The 16,217-nt window shown below is 39.2% G+C and overlaps 1 protein-coding gene across 1 annotated transcript; it reads right to left on the bottom strand.

Annotated features, from left to right (window-relative positions):
* Positions 1-2,685: 2,685 nt before the first annotated feature.
* On the bottom strand, positions 2,686-16,009 carry LOC143284497 (cyclin-Q-like). The gene is made up of 6 exons (XM_076591189.1): positions 15,881-16,009; positions 13,395-13,492; positions 7,231-7,316; positions 6,510-6,642; positions 5,585-5,812; positions 2,686-3,403 (listed from the first exon to the last, which is right to left on the bottom strand). The coding sequence occupies exons 1-6, from the start codon at positions 15,936-15,938 to the stop codon at positions 3,299-3,301; spliced, it is 708 nt and encodes a 235-aa protein (XP_076447304.1). The 5' UTR covers positions 15,939-16,009; the 3' UTR covers positions 2,686-3,298.
* Positions 16,010-16,217: the final 208 nt, after the last annotated feature.

Genomic DNA, 16,217 nt, shown 5'->3' with positions numbered 1-16,217 from the left:
TACAGGGTTCGCAAGAAGTTTAGGACCACTTCATAAAAGCAGGCAATTCTTTTTTTCTTTTCTTTTTTTTAATGTAAAAAATTTTTTGAAAGATGGTTTAAATGAGTGAACCAGTAAGTTGCAACCCACAAAAAGAAATTGTTGACTTTATGTCACAAAAACAAAAGATAAAACCACAGGGTTCACAAGAAGTTTAGGACCACTTCATAAAAGCAGGCAATTCTTTTTTAATGTTAAAATACCGATAAATGGTTTAAATTAAGCAGACTGCATTATGGTCTGCCACTGGCCTAGCACTGAATTCACAAATGGCTGTCCCTTGTACCATTTTTCAAAATGCTAATGCTCAAAAACTTTCAAAGATAGCATGTTCAAACTTAGTACTTTCTTTCTTTATGTATTCATCTTTTTTATAGTGCAGTGGTTTGTATAGTACTCGTAAAAGAATGAATATACACTCATTTGAAAAAAATGATGTCTAGGAATTTATACTCATTTCAACAAAAAAATAATAATAAATGTATTTATTCCAACTCCAAAATACCACTGCACTATAATAAAGAACAAATACAAATAAATCAAATAAAACAAACAGAAATAACATTCTATAAAGATACCGAAGTTATAAGCTTTTAATTTTTTTGTTTGTCGGCCATTTTGGATTCGTTTCCATGGAAACCGTCACGACAAATTGCACAAAATGACCTTTTTAGACATGTTTAGTCCAATATCTTTGCATACTATGTCACAGAAAGCCATAAACTTCAAGTTTATTTCATACGGTTTTGTACTACCGTGTCTGGCCAGATAAGATATGCAATTTTTGTTGAAATGTGTATAAATTCCTTGACATAATATTTTTCAAATGAGTGTATATTCATTCTTTTACTAGTACTATACAAACCACTGGACTATAATAAAGTTGAATACATAAAGAAAGAAAGTACCAAGTTTGAACATGCTATCTTTTAAAGTTTTTGAGCATTAGCATTTTGAAAAATGGTATTACGAAGACAAAACACAAAACTGAGAAAACAGGAAAAGAAAGAGATGTGCTTGTACTCACAAGATATCACACATGATGATGCTGTCTGAAGCTTTATTTAAGTGAATATAGTACCCAGGTGAAACGGACTATAAAGATTAGATGTTGAAGAAGCAAATTATGCGAAAAAACGAAAATCACAAAAAATCATGATTTTGGTCAAAATTTCACTACCGTGTCTGGCCTTAAACAAAAACTGTGTTTTTTTCCATTGTGAAAAATGAAAGAGCAGATGCAAGAAAGTACCTCTAGTATGGTGCTTATTACGTTTGCTGCAAACACCACCGTTTGCTGGAAATTAAACATCATTTCACCATGCCCCAAGTTCAAAACTGTGCAACTTCCCAAGAGGTGCTTAACATTTGGTGAACATGCTACCTACGGAGTCTATGGCACTGTTTATGTTTTTGTGTAGTTTCTTTAGTGTCCTGCAGTTTCATTATTAGTTTCTTTTCTCTCTCTCTCTCTCTCCAGTTTTTAGAATTTACTTATCAGTGTGAAGCAGTGAAGGCTTGAGGGAAAGGGAGATAATTAAGTCTAAATCTACATTTTTTTTTGCCTCACAACCATCACAAAAGTTTGTGTATGTGTGTGAGTGTGTGTGTGTGTGTTTATGTAAATGTGTGTGTGTGTGTGTAAGTGCATGTGCATGCGTACATTTGTGCATAAGTGAGTGCGCATCTGCGTCTGTCTCTGTGTGTTATGTCTTTGTGTGAATGTGGGTGGGTGAGTTTTTCAGCTGAAGAGCAATGATGGGGAAAAGATAAAAAGGAAAATAACCACAAGGATTAGCTAAAGAAAGAATACTAATTCTTTCCAACCAATCCAAGGATCTTCCTTTTTACTCCTCTCCCCTCAGAACCTCTGTCTGTCGTAAACACCATAACATGTTCCACACAAATATTTTTCCATCTTGAGACAAATGCATATATATATATATATATATATCTACACATAATCATACCAGAAGCAGCTTCCACATGCCATTCTCACATGGACACACCCACAGCACCCAGGTAGTGTTCTCATGAGATTTAATACACGCCGTCACATTCACTTTACTCATAAACACACTTGCAAACATCCACAGAACTCTTCTATTTCTGGTGTCTCCCAGTCTTTCTCCCATCGGCGACAATTAACTCTCTCCATATGAATGGCGAAAGAGACGACGTTAACAGTGTTTCACCCCAATCACCATCATCAAAATATTGCAAGCGGAAGGCTCTTATACTGAAGAGGTGAATGTTGACAAAGAATACCACAATTCTGATGATGGAAGCTAAAGGTTGGGTCATTCAGACACCCACTGGACATCCGAGGGGTCTGTGTAGAGGAGAAGAGAGGACTGGCCGTACTGAGTGAGTTAACGTTCAGCTTAAAAGGTCCCATAGCATTTTACTGCCATCAGGGCAGTGAATTCACGTCTACAGTGTTGGCTTGGCATAGGAAGGCAAGGCCCAAGGCCCAATCCTCCTCTCCTTCCACAGTTTAACTCACTCAGTACGGCCAGTCCTCTCTTCTCCTCTGCACAGACCCCTCGGATGTCCAGTGGGTGTCTCAATGACCCAACCTTTAGCTTCCGTTGTCAGAACTGTGGTATCTTTGTCAACATTCACCTCTTCAGTATAAGAGCCTTCCGCTTGCAATATTTTGATGATGGTAACTGGGATGAAACGCTGTTAACGTCGTCTCTTTCGCCGTTCGTATGGAGAGAGTTAAACATTCTCTGACTAAGGTCAGGTTTACACAAGGGTGGAGTGTGGGAAATCAGAGTAGAGTGCCTTTCCCCAAGGCCACAACACCAGTGCTCAAACTGGGTCTTGATACCTGATCACTGGTGGACACTGAATCACAAGTCCAATGCTTCACTGCTTCTGCCAGTGCCTCCAATTAAGTGAACAATATGTCTATACTTTATAGTTTAAATGAACAAAAATTACAAGGCTCAATGAGATTAATTGCAGCTATGGTTCCTGGCACTCTTTAGTCTTACACAGGTGGTGAATATAGCTTTACACACACAAGCACAAGAAAATATACCCACATGCACACATACAGTAATTACACACTCATGCACAAACACATATAATGATACACACACATACCATGCACACACATATATGATCATACACGCACGTACTCACAAGTATTCAAGAATTCCGACACACAACACGCAAACTCAGGCACACACAAGCTCTCTCACTGTTACACACTCAGGCACACACACAGGGTAGGTAATGGGGGTGGTGACTAGTTGGATGCACTGCCCCCCACAGTGATCTCCATGTCGTAAGTGGTGGTGAAGTCCTTCATGATGGTGTGGATGGTTTCCATGGTCAGGTCATCGCACATCGCCTGCACACACCACACACTGTCAGTTTCCCTCCTTTCACCCTTTGGTTGGGCCCCCCTCCCTCTGTCCCATTGTTCTTCCTCTGAATGTGATGGTAATAAGTAATGTATTTCTTCAAAAGTATGATGAATCTTGACCCTCAGTATGCCCATGACAAGTGTTATACATATATATATATATATATGTGTGTGTGTATGTGTGTGTGTGTGTGTGTGTGTGTGTGTGTGTGTGTGTGTGTGTGTGTGTGTGTATTTGTGTGTGTGTGTGAGTGTGTGTGTGTGCATATGCATGCGTGCGTGTCTCTGTGTGTTTGTGTGCCATCAGGTAAGCACTCGTGTTTCAGAAAGAGTAAATGAGAAAAACAAAACAAAAAAAACACAACAACAACAGAGAGACAAAAGAAAGAGAGGAAGCAAGCACATGCTTGGTCAAAGAGTAATGTGCCAACGTACACCTACTTTCAAGCCAATGAACAAAATGTAGACTGCCAGCTGTCATGGCTATGGGGTCAATACCAAGTAAAAAAACAGACACGTTGCATGCTCAGTCCCCCTCAACATCTCTCATCCACTACCATGACAAAAACAAAAACAAACTGCCTCAAATTCTGTGGCCTTTCATGCCATGCTCTCATGCTGACCTCTGTTTTGAACTCTCATTATCATCCATGCATGGGTGAATCCATAGAGACTTCATAAAAAATGCTGACCTCTGTTTTGAACTCTCATTATCATCCATGCATGGGTGAATCCATAGACTTCATAAAAAAAATGCTGACCTCTGTTTTGAACTCTCATCATCATCCATGCATGGGTGAATCCATAGAGACTTCATAAAAAATGCTGACCTCTGTTTTGAACTCTCATTATCATCCATGCATGGGTGAATCCATTGAGACTTCATAAAAAATGCTGACCTCTGTTTTGAACTCTCATTATCATCCATGCATGGGTGAATCCATTGAGACTTCATAAAAAATGCTGACCTCTGTTTTGAACTCTCATTATCATCCATGCATGGGTGAATCCATAGAGACTTCATAAAAAATGCTGACCTCTGTTTTGAACTCTCATTATCATCCATGCATGGGTGAATCCATAAAGAGACTTCATAAAAAAGAAACTCAGCTGCAAACCTTTGCACAGTCAGCTTTTTTCTGAAGTGTGAAATGTGCCTGACATCTTCTTCACCTTATGTTATGCCGACCATCCATGAATCTTGGCCATCAATGACACTGTCAATGCTACTTACGAGTGATTTAAGTTTGTGTTTAAAAAAAAAAAAAAAAATTTTGTTTGCTTTTTTTGTCTACCATTATTGTTCATGTATACAATGCACAGCACTGCATCAGAGGTAGAACCATCAGCATATCTATAGAGAAATGTTTGGAATAAGATTACATTCAAAAATCATAACTTGACAGTTCTCCATAATATGTACTCAATGTTTACCACCACTGCACAGATCAATAGTTTCTGGTTGATGTAGCATTCTGTTCATGTCACAGACTGCTGTTGTTGTTTTTTTTTTATTGAAGTTCTGCCTTTCAGGGCTGAGTTGCACAAGTATTCCTAAAAACAGGAGGTTTCCTTAGCTGTTCCAAACTACTTTTTTCTTCTTCTCCCGCTCTTCTCCCCCATATACAGCCATACCCAAGTTCAGTGTGACACAATCCTGGTGCCAGCAGTCCTCATGGAACTAATATTAACACTAGGTTACTTTGAGCCCCCAACCCCTTGCCCCACTGCCTCCCCCGGTAAAAATTAGTCCAACAAAAAACATTTTTGAAATCACAAAACCTTGCTTAACAATCAAAGAAGACAAAGTATGGCTGCCCACATGGCAGAGTAAAAATGGTCATACATGTAAAAGCCCACTCGTGTACATACGAGTGAACGTGGGAGTTGCAGCCCACGAACAAAGAAGAAGAAGAAGAATCAAAGAAGAAATGCGAAGTGAAGTCATGATAGCAGTTATAAAACGTAGCATAAAGTGATACACTATCAAAAAAAAACAACAACCCCACATACGATAATGATAGCGATATGTAAATCCTGCACAAAGAAGAAACGTGAAGTGTAGTCTTGATAACAGTCATAAAACTTAGCATAAAGCGATACATTATCCAACAACAAGAAAAACTGATAAGATAATGACAGTGATGTGTAAAATCCCACACATACCTTCCACCAGGGTGTGTCGGTGAACTCGGTGTATGGCACCTCCTTCCCATACATCAACAGGGCCATGAAGATGGCCGACACAGCCATGTGCTCCGGAGCGTGTTTCAGGCACATGTTGCTGTGGTAACTGTCCCTAAGCAACGCCCAGGCTGTTGAGGAAATGGGAAACGCTTCCCACTCTTCCCTTGGGAACCAGCTTTGGAGAGACATGAGGTAGTGCAGCAAATGCTGAAGAACAAGTGGCAAAAAGAAATAAAGTATAAGCACACTTAAATATACTATTATATATATGTATGTATGTGCGTATATATATATATATATATATATATATATATATATATATATATATATAAATAAAATGTCTGTTCCTGAATTTGGCATCATATAAATTCCACAACCCATCAAACACTAATATAGATTATAAGATCTTTAAATAAACTGCCTATTTGATCTTCTACAAGCACAAATGTATGTGGATGGTTAAAGAACTAGCAGGTCAGGAAAACTAGAAGAAAAAAAATTCCACCATTATCCCACCAACCCTGCCAGGATTCAAACCACTGACCTCATGGGCGTCTTTGGGGTGAAAAATGTTTGTTCAAGAAAGACAAAAGTCAATGTTTTCACACAGGCAGTATTTATAAAAAACAACAACATCCTAAACAATGGTTACCTTATTGGATTTAATAATACGGTTTGAGTGTATGTATGTGAATGCTTAATTTAGCAGGAACACAAGAGATAATAGATGTGGGAGAGGAATCTGCACATGTGTCTATGTGCATGTGTCAAAAGTAAAAATAAAAACATAGCAAAAACGTAACCCCCCCCACACACACACAGACATACAAACGTTCTCTCTCTCTCTCTCTCTCTCTCTCTCTCTCACACACCCAGGAAATGACAAACAAGACAAGTGACATACTTTGTGAGGATGAACGAAAACAACTCTGAACTGCAGGCATCGCAGAACAAGCAGTTCACAGCTGGTGATGCTCTCCTGCAGTGCTGTAAATGTCTCGTCCATCATCAGAGGCGGTTTCCGCCTGTGCAGTGTCCTGTCAGAGCAAATGGCAGCCATTAAGCTCATCATTTTCCGTGGCATATGCAGGGTTACATGCTACAGCAAACATCACGTCAGCAAGTGTATGCATCAGCACAACTCAGATGTTTGAGAATGTGACATTAGCTTAAAGACCTGTCAGTCTGCTTCTCTGTGTGAGCAACATAAAAGTTCTATTCTCCCAGTACAGTTGTTATTTAGCATCAAAATACACTATACACAACCAACAGAAGTTATTTTGAACATGGTCACAAAATGATGCAGACTTCCCAGAAAAGTGACTACTAATACTAGTACTAATGACCACAACCACCTAGCTTGTCAGTTGTTTCTATTCTTCATTGCTTCTGCATGAATACTGAAGTGTTAAAAAGGTTATCAACACCAAGAAATACAACAAGAATTGATGCACAGCAACACTAAAAAAAACAAATCAACAATGGAACATGAATAAAAATCACACACAAACAAGTATCACACATCACTAATTACTCGATTACATCACATACACCACATAACTCCACAGATATACACGATGACAGAGCAATAAGATCCTTTCATCAGAGGCAAAAGCCATTCTTACTTGTAGCAGACATTGATAACATCTCTCAGCTTGAGGTGCTGCTCCTCAACCTTTCCAGCCAGGTAAAGAGCTGTACTGCCAATTAGCTGAAAAAAATTCACACAAACATCAAACACATAAATAACAAGAGAGAATAAGAGAGAGAGAGATAGACAGAGAGAGAGAGAATGAACAAACGAACGGTTTTATTTAAATAAAGGCCAAAGCCCCTTACTGAAGGAGTGTGACATAAGTACAAATACTGGAACTATAACTGATATACCACACTTATATCATAAACATATGCATCAGCAGAAGAAAAGATTATGATGTCATAATATTCAATCTTTTCAAAGATTTGCAAATATACATTGCGAGTCCATAGAGAGTAGACTCATTTCTGGATGACAACAACACATTTAATCTAAAACTGCAAGGATTATTTTAATAGTTGGGTTCAATTAATTTCGATCTCAGGTCAAAAAGGGCAGGACACGTTAACACAGAGAGAGAGAGAGAGAAACGAAACGAAACGAAACGAAAGTTTATTCAATAAGGCCATGGCCCCATTTGAAGGGGTGATTACATATTTTGTAAGAATAGATTTGCATATGAATATAATCTTACAACGTGTATGCTCAGAGCTCTGTTCTCTTTAACCAATCATGAAACTCCGTCGTTTTAATGACTTATAGATAAATATGGCAAGATTCGAAAAAAACGTTATCATTTGTAGAAGACAGAAGTAATACTAACCGAAACTTACTTGGTCTGTTATAATATCTCAACGGAATATATATTTGTCTCAAATCATCTAATACAGGACAACATAATACGAAATGGACTTCATCTTCTTTTGCAGATCTACATAACGGACATACCATATCGTTTACAGTGCTGGGCTTGTGTCTTTTACTATGTACGTTGATATCAGATACACCAAAACGAAACCTTGTTAAAGCACATCTGATGACTCGGTTAATATTTTTTGCTAAATATGGTTCTGTGAAATGATTCCTTTTAAACAATCTGAACAAAGAAAATCTTTCACTATTTTGTACATGGTCGTTCCACCCCTGCCATCTACAGTCAACCATACGCTGTTTAAAGCTAACAAGAAAATCATGAACACATCCAACCCCTTGATTAAGCCATACAAATGCAAAACCATTACTACATAAACATTTTCGAATGCTAGTCACCCATGTTACCCTTCCCCTGGCATCCAAATCAAATAACACTTTATAAGCTTGAGCAGGCAATCTGCATTCATTCATTTGAACCAGTTTTAACCAATACCTAATACATTTTACATATGAATTAATATAAATCGGATACCTACCAAGCTCACCATAAACTAAGTCATTTGGCGTTCTTCTGTCCACCTGCAAAAACCTCTTCATAGCAAACAAATGTAGTTTTTCTATCTCGTACCCCTTATCCAACCCCCAAATCTCAGCACCGTACTGTACTATAGGCTGGGCTTGAACATCAAACAATTTAAAAAACAATCTAACAGAATTACTTTCAAACTTATATAATAATTGCAATATGCTCACGACCGCTCGTTTCCCTTTACTAACAAGGTTTCGACAAGCAAACGTAAAACTAAGTTTTGTGGAAAAGAATAAACCAAGATACTGATAAGTATTTATGACAGAAATTTGAAGATTCCCCAAATACCATCGTTCATATGCAGCTAAATACCCACCCTTTCTGAAAACCACTACATTTGTTTTATCCATATTTACTTTAAGCTCCAACCTGTTTGCTGCTTTGTGTAAATTGTTTAACTGGTTTTGTAAACCAACTACAGTTTCAGACAATAAAACAATATCATCTGCAAACAACAATATGAATAACTCTATTAAATCGAAAGTAACACCATGTCTACCATTTTCTATAATTTCTAGGGCTAATTCATTGATAAACAAAGAAAATAAAACAGGACTACAAACATCACCCTGTTTAACCCCCTGTGTACATCTGATATACTCACTAAATTTGGCACCACATCTTATTTTAGCTTTAACATCCTCGTACATACTTTTAATACAGCAATAAAGTTTACCTTTTATTCCATTTTTTGTAAGAATCGGCCATAAAAGTTTTCTTGCTACTGAATCAAAGGCTTTTTCGAAGTCTATAAAAGCGACGTATAATTTTCGATTATGTGCAAACTGCTTTTGAACAGCTGCCATTAAAGTGAACATATGATCAATAGTACTGTAACCCTTCTTAAATCCAGCTTGGTATTCACTTGTCACGTTGTTCAATGTTATCCATTCAGTTAATCTTTCGTTAATAATGGAACCATATAGTTTACTTGCTATATCACATAACGATATCCCTCTATAGTTATTCGGCTCATTTCGTTCACCTTTTTTAAAGAGAGGAATGATAATTGACTCTGACCAGTTTTCAGGATAGATTCCCTGGTCAAACAAAACATTAAACAACTTGACAAGAAAAGTGATGGCAGGTTCACCAAAGTTCTTATAAAATTCACCAATCATTCCGTCCGGTCCAGCGGTTTTCCCATTTTTTAACTTTCTTATTGCTGACAATACTTCTTCTTTGGTGATAGTCCGATCTAAAAAGGCCGTGTTCTGATCTTCCATTGTCATAATATGTTCATCATCACGTGACATTTCATTTTCCTGAGCACTACAATCAGTATTACTTTCTTTTTCCAATATTCTTTTAAAATGATTATACCATTCCTCCATTGTGATACTGTTCTTGGCAAAGACTCGTTTACTCAATAAACCCCGAACATTTTCCCAAAAATCTTGCTGGCTGTCAACAGAGTTATAATCTGTTTCAGCAATGAGTTATTATACAACCTTTTCTTTCTAAGTAGCATATTTTTGAATTCCCTTCGTGCTACACAGAATAAATCCCTGTCAACAGCATCCAATGTTCTGTTAAATTTTCCCAACAAACTACGCACTTTTTGTCTAACACATCTACATTCAGTATCAAACCATTTATTTTGCCGTATATTTCTATTTACACATATTTGCTGTTTCATACAATCTGCCGCTTGCTTTATTGTGTTGAGAGAGAGAGAGAGAGAGAGAGACAGAGAGAGTAAGAGAGAGAGAGAGAGAGAGAGAGAGAGAGAGAGAGAGAGAGAGAGAGAGAGAGAGAGAGAGACTCAGTGACAATCAGAATTAGAGATGAGGCTTTGCCTTTGTGTATGTGTGTGTGTGTATATATATATGTGAGTGCAATGTATATTTTGCAAGCATGTACTGTAGACTACCAGTACATTATAAAAGACAGTGCAAGCAAGTGAATCTGATAGTTTTTTTCTGACTCATGATGTGTTAATACTGCACATACTGGTGCAGCTGTGAAGATCGATGTGAAGTGGTGAACATGTGAAAAGACTGCCAGCTAGAAAGCCACTTGTCTTGTGTTTGAATCTTGCACGGACCTCGATTATGTATACAGTCTATACCCCTTCTCAAGTTACCTGTATGGTTGTCTGGGTGCCAGTCTTTCTGATGAGACAATAAACCAAGGTCCCATGTCAAGCATGCATTTAGCAATAATCCATGGCAACAAGAGCATTGTTCATGGAAAAATGCTACAGAAAAATCCACTCATGTAAATTTTCATGAAAGTAAATATATAATAAAACTACATGCAGGCAGACAAAAAAACAAAAAAAAGCAACAAAAAAAACAACAAACCATCAGGTAATGCCAGATCATGTGACACGTTCTCCCAGGTAAGAGACACCTGAATTCACACAGATAAATCTGTCGAGACTGATGGGTTATACATTACAAGACACATAAAACCCCCCAGATGTCATTGTTCTTACATTCCAAGTGCCCAATTTCAGGGCGGGAGTTTTAATTTTTCTGTTGCCTGGTGCACAGTTGTTGATCCGCTTGTCGGTTTTCACCCTAAACCCCACGCACCCAGTGAGGCTAACGGACCGTGGCGGGGCAGCACCTTACTGGCTGGGGACTGCCTAGCTTAAGGCGGGCGGTAGCTGCCCAGTGAGATGCGATGACCTCTCCCACCGTTGGAAGCAGCCCCTGGTGTCTGACTCTATGCCAATTGAGTATGCAGACTTATAACCGGTAGACTGCTACTTCCTGTGTTTTGTCGACGCTGCAAAGCGAAGCTGGAGTGACCTCTCCAGAGCGCAAAGCCTGGGTAAGTAAGTATGGAGGGCAAGCTGTTACCCATGCAGCAGACCCCCTCTCTCCACGTCGCTGGAATGGTCCACTGGAAAGGCAAGCGCCGATACACATGGTTCCAGTGCCGTTGCAGGAGTTGCCAGAACGTTGCTGTATACAGCCTCGGACTGCCTTGGGGACTCCGGCTCCGGATTTTTCCTCAGGGTTGACTCCCGAAGCCTTTTCTATGAGTGGGTATGGCCGCAAGGCAGCGGAGGTTTGAAATCAGAGTTTTCCTTCTCTTAGATGAGCTGTCTTCCCAGACTGATGAGCCCCATCTACCCAAAGCACTGGTTTTCAGGCGCCAGGTAACCCGCCTTCGCCCCTTCTCCTATCAGTAGTAGCAGTTCCACCGGGCTTATATCTAAGCCACACGAGCAGGCTAGGAGCTGGACTTAGTTGTCAGAGGCTGTTAGAGACGCGCGCCGTGAGGGACATTTTATAGACAATGGGAGCTTGTCCCCATTGCCACCCCTCAGCTATGACAACCTTGGAAACATGGCTTTTCTTCCTGCAGGAAGTAAATGATGCTCGCAAGACAGCTGTCATCGACAGAGAACTGAGCAGACTGCAGATGGACATCGTCGCCCTTCAAGAAACCAGGCTCCCAGAAAGAGGATCTGTGAGGGAGAGAGACTTCACCCTGTTCTGGCAGGGCAAACCATCAGACGAGGTCAGAGAACACGGCGTGGGATTCGCAGTTAGAAACAGATTATTGAGGTCCATAACCCCACCAGCAGAAGGAACAGAGCGAATCCTGTCTCTCCGACTCCAAACATCCTCAGGACCAGTCAGTCTAATCAGTGCCTACGCACCAACTTTGGCATCCACAGCAGAAGCAAAAGATAAGTTTTATGACGACCTTAGTACTGCTATAAGGAGAATTCCTGAGAGAGAACTACTGTTCATCGCCGGCGATTTCAACGCCAGAGTAGGTGTCGATCACAACTCCTGGCCCACCTGCTTGGGTCAGTTCGGCACTGGGAAAATGAACGAGAATGGCCAGCGCCTGCTTGAGCTCTGCTGTCATCATGGGTTGTGCATCAGTAACACCTTCTTCAACACGAAGCCTCAGCATCGAGTCTCCTGGAGCACCCTCCTGTATGGCAGCGAGTCCTGGACTTTGCATGCCCAACAAGAGCGAAAGCTCAATGCTTTTCACATGCATAGCCTCAAACGCATTCTGAACATCACCTGGCAGGACAAGGTCCCAAACAACACTGTCCTGGAAAGAGCTGGATGCACCAGCATGTACACGCTGCTGAAACAGAGACGTATGCACTGGCTCAGCCATGTCATGCGCATGGACGACGGATGGATCCTTAAAGACCTCCTCTACGAAGAACTTGTGCAGGGAAAACGTCCCACAGGCAGACCACAGCTGCGATTCAAAGACGTGTGCAAGAGGGACTTAAAAGCCTTGAACATCGACCAGAACAACTGGGAAGCAACAGCCCTCGAACGGTCGGCCTGGAGACAGACTGTGCAGAAAGGTCTTTCCAAGTTCGAAGAGACACTCACTCAGCAGCACAAGGAAAAGAGAATGAGAAGAAAGGCTGCAGCCCAGGCAGACAGACCAGCGTCAGACTTCATCTGTGCCCTCTGCCACAGGGACTGTCATTCCCACGTCGGACTGGCCAGCCACACCCGACGCTGTACCAGAATAAACACCTAGAGCGCAACTCCAGTCTTCCGAGACTGAAGGATGCCTACTGTTAAAACCCCCCAAAATTACGAACAACCCCCCCCCACCCCACAAAAAAACCAATACACAAATGTACATGTTTATGTGTGAATGTGCATGCATTTGTGTGTGAGTGCGAGTGTGAGCGTGTGTGTGTGTGTGTGTGTGTGTGTGTGTACATATGTCTGTGTGTGTCTGTGTCTGTGTGTGCAGTCCATAACTTTTAATCAAGATATGGGTAATGGAAACAATGTAAATCAGCCTGACAATCTATGATAATTAATATGACTCATGATACTTACATAAGGGTCAAAGTCTTTGATGGAGTAGTCACTAAAGAATTTGTGATAAATTACACAAGCTGTGGCCAAAGGTATGCTTTTCACATGAAGTCGTAATCCTGAAAGAAAAGAAGGCAGCTTAAGACAAATGAGATGGTCTGGAATGAAACAAAAGTCATGCTATCATTCTTTTTGCAAAGTCACTGTTCTGAAAAAATACCATCAACAGCTGAAGACGCTCTTCATCCCATAGTGGCTTTGTGGTTGTGAAGTTAAAATCCTATTTCACTTTGTATTATAAATAATTGGTAACCATATCAGATTTTCCAGCATTGTTTTTTGAGTAATGTGTGTTCTGGATTCAACTGATATAACTAAGTCAAGCCTTATAACTTATCATTGAAACTAAAGCATGTGGTGCAGCACTGCATTGCAATATATGACCAAAGCGATTTCCATAGGATCATCATCACTGACTACCTAATAAACATATTTCAGAAAAAGAAAAAAAAAAAGTCAAAAACTGATAATTTCAAGTCTTCAACTTTCAAACCTCACTCAGGTTTGATTTCTATTACACTTCCATGCCTAAGGCAGATCTTCATTCTTTTTTTTTTTTTTTTTTCAAGCTGAGTAGCCACAATCAACACGCTGATTTTTTTTTTTTGGGGGGGGGGGGGGGGGATGGGGGGAGGGGGCTTTAAATTTTTTTATTTTTTTTATTATACATTTGCTTGGAGAGATGCTGTGTATTTTACCCTGGAGATGGGGAAAAAATGTTATTAATTTATGTCATGGCCCTGGTTGTTCCGAGGCTCATACTGGATAGTCTTGGGAGCTGCTCCATGCAATCTCCATTTCTCAGGGTGGACAGCTCTATCAGCTTCAATAAGCATTGTCTTAAGGAATTTAGTAAAGGATTAAAAGTAGCATGTCCAACTAAGTTATTGACTGAGTCATGGTACGCTTTTTGCTTTGTGCACTAACTTAAAAATATCTTTTAATATGATAATAATACCAACACTGCATATTCATCAAGTGCAACACACACACAATATGTAACAATAATAATAATACTAATGTTTATAAAAATGATAATAATAATAATAATAATAATAATAATAATCACAATAATTTAATTTACAAAGCGCCATTCCATGTAAAACATGCTCAACTGCACTGTACAAAATAAAAACTGACATTTAAAACATGCATACACTAAGTAACATGAAAAACTTACATGCATTTAACCCTTTCCAGGGAGCCAACCAAACACTCACACACAATATTTATGATCACACACACACACACACACATACACTATCATCACAGACTGTACGTGCTCATCATATGTTTAATGTTATCACATGAAAACACCTAAATAATGCAATATCATATCGCAATACTTAAAACCCTATATAATATTTAAAACTACTCCTGATATCACAATAGACATAAACCCAATCACAATACTGAAAATCCATTTCAAACTCTAAACACCACACACATACATCACAATACAATAAAAATCTACATTTTAAAGTACAACATCTAACAGTGACACCAGTCACGCCCCTACCCCCTCCACTCAACACTGTCAATGTTAAAGTTTACCACGGACACACAGACACACGGACACACACACACACACACAGACAACCAAACACCGGGTTAAAACATAGACTCACTTTGTTTACACAAGTGAGTAAAAAAAAAGAAAAAAAAAAAAAAAAGGGTGGCCTATAGCTCAGAAATAACTTGCTCTAAAAGTAAAACGTTAAAACTGTGTACAAGTGGTGCTGATGGAATAATGCTAATGTATAAAAAAAATTAAAAAAAAAAAAAAAAAAAGAAAGAAAGAAAAAAGATAGTACAATGAAACCTAATAGTTTTAAAATGTGTGTTCCTCACTGGCCATGTATGTGAGTGTGATGAAAAGTTTTATACTATTTCATAAGAAGTAAAGCATACTTGTCCCTTTAAGTCTCATTCCAGATGCAGACTTTGCGTCACATGGCTATCACAGAATCACAGAAATGTTTGGCTATAGGCTAAAAGCCTTTTGCCCTCATAATCAGTGTCCATTTATGTGCTTTTGGATCATTATCAGTATCAGTAGCTCAAAGAGGCGTCACTGCGTTCGGCCAAATCCTTATACACTACACCACATCTGCCAAGCAGATGCCTGACCAGCAGCGTAACCCAACGCGCTTAGTCAGGCCTTGAGAATCACTTTGGATCACTTTTTGTGAACAGACCCTTGTTTAAATCTGGCATAGTGTATACTATATTTATTTACAACTCAATAAAGATTTAACTCTGTGGAAAATACATGGTCCTTAAACTTTTTGTCAATGTGATTTTTGAAGGCGTTTACCGATGGTGCATTGATGGTGTCATAGGAAAGGTTATTCCACAGATTTATGATACGGTTAGTAAAGGAGTTGTCATCACTATAGAATGTGCCAATAAAATTGAATTGGACATGGCATCAATTAGTAACTTACCGGCTTCATGTATGAATCTGATAACACGGAAATGAACCCTTGATTCCGAATCACTCATTATCTTCTTTTGGAAGTGGGCCTGTAAAATTCTTTCTTGAGAGCGAAAGTTCAATGATTATTACCGGAAGTAGCAAAAAATAATGGGGAGGATCTGTTGTTTTTACATTGACAGTTACTCGTGGATAGTTCACGTTAACACTCACCAAGATAGAACCATTCATTCACTTAAAGAGTACAAAGTATAAAAGCTATATGGGTATCTAAGAAACTATTGGAAATAAAGTATTTTATAAATTCTTTCATTAACAAAAACTAATCCCCCTGAGGTTGTCATGCG

The sequence above is a fragment of the Babylonia areolata genome, chromosome 8, assembly GCF_041734735.1.
Source record: "Babylonia areolata isolate BAREFJ2019XMU chromosome 8, ASM4173473v1, whole genome shotgun sequence".
NCBI lineage: Eukaryota > Metazoa > Mollusca > Gastropoda > Neogastropoda > Buccinidae > Babylonia > Babylonia areolata.
The sequence above is the reverse complement of the archived record's forward strand: the minus strand, read 5'-3'. Positions and strand labels throughout refer to the sequence as shown.

Bases quoted from the DNA above. Each gene is read 5' to 3' on its own strand.
- LOC143284497 (XM_076591189.1), bottom strand. From the start codon at position 15,938: ATGAGTGATTCGGAATCAAGGGTTCATTTCCGTGTTATCAGATTCATA. The intron at 13,493-15,880 runs GTAAGTTACTAA...CTTTTCTTTCAG, and splicing joins CAGATTCATACATGAAGCCG to GATTACGACTTCATGTGAAA. The intron at 3,404-5,584 runs GTATGTGTGGGA...TGGTGTGTGCAG, and splicing joins CCGACACACCCTGGTGGAAG to GCGATGTGCGATGACCTGAC.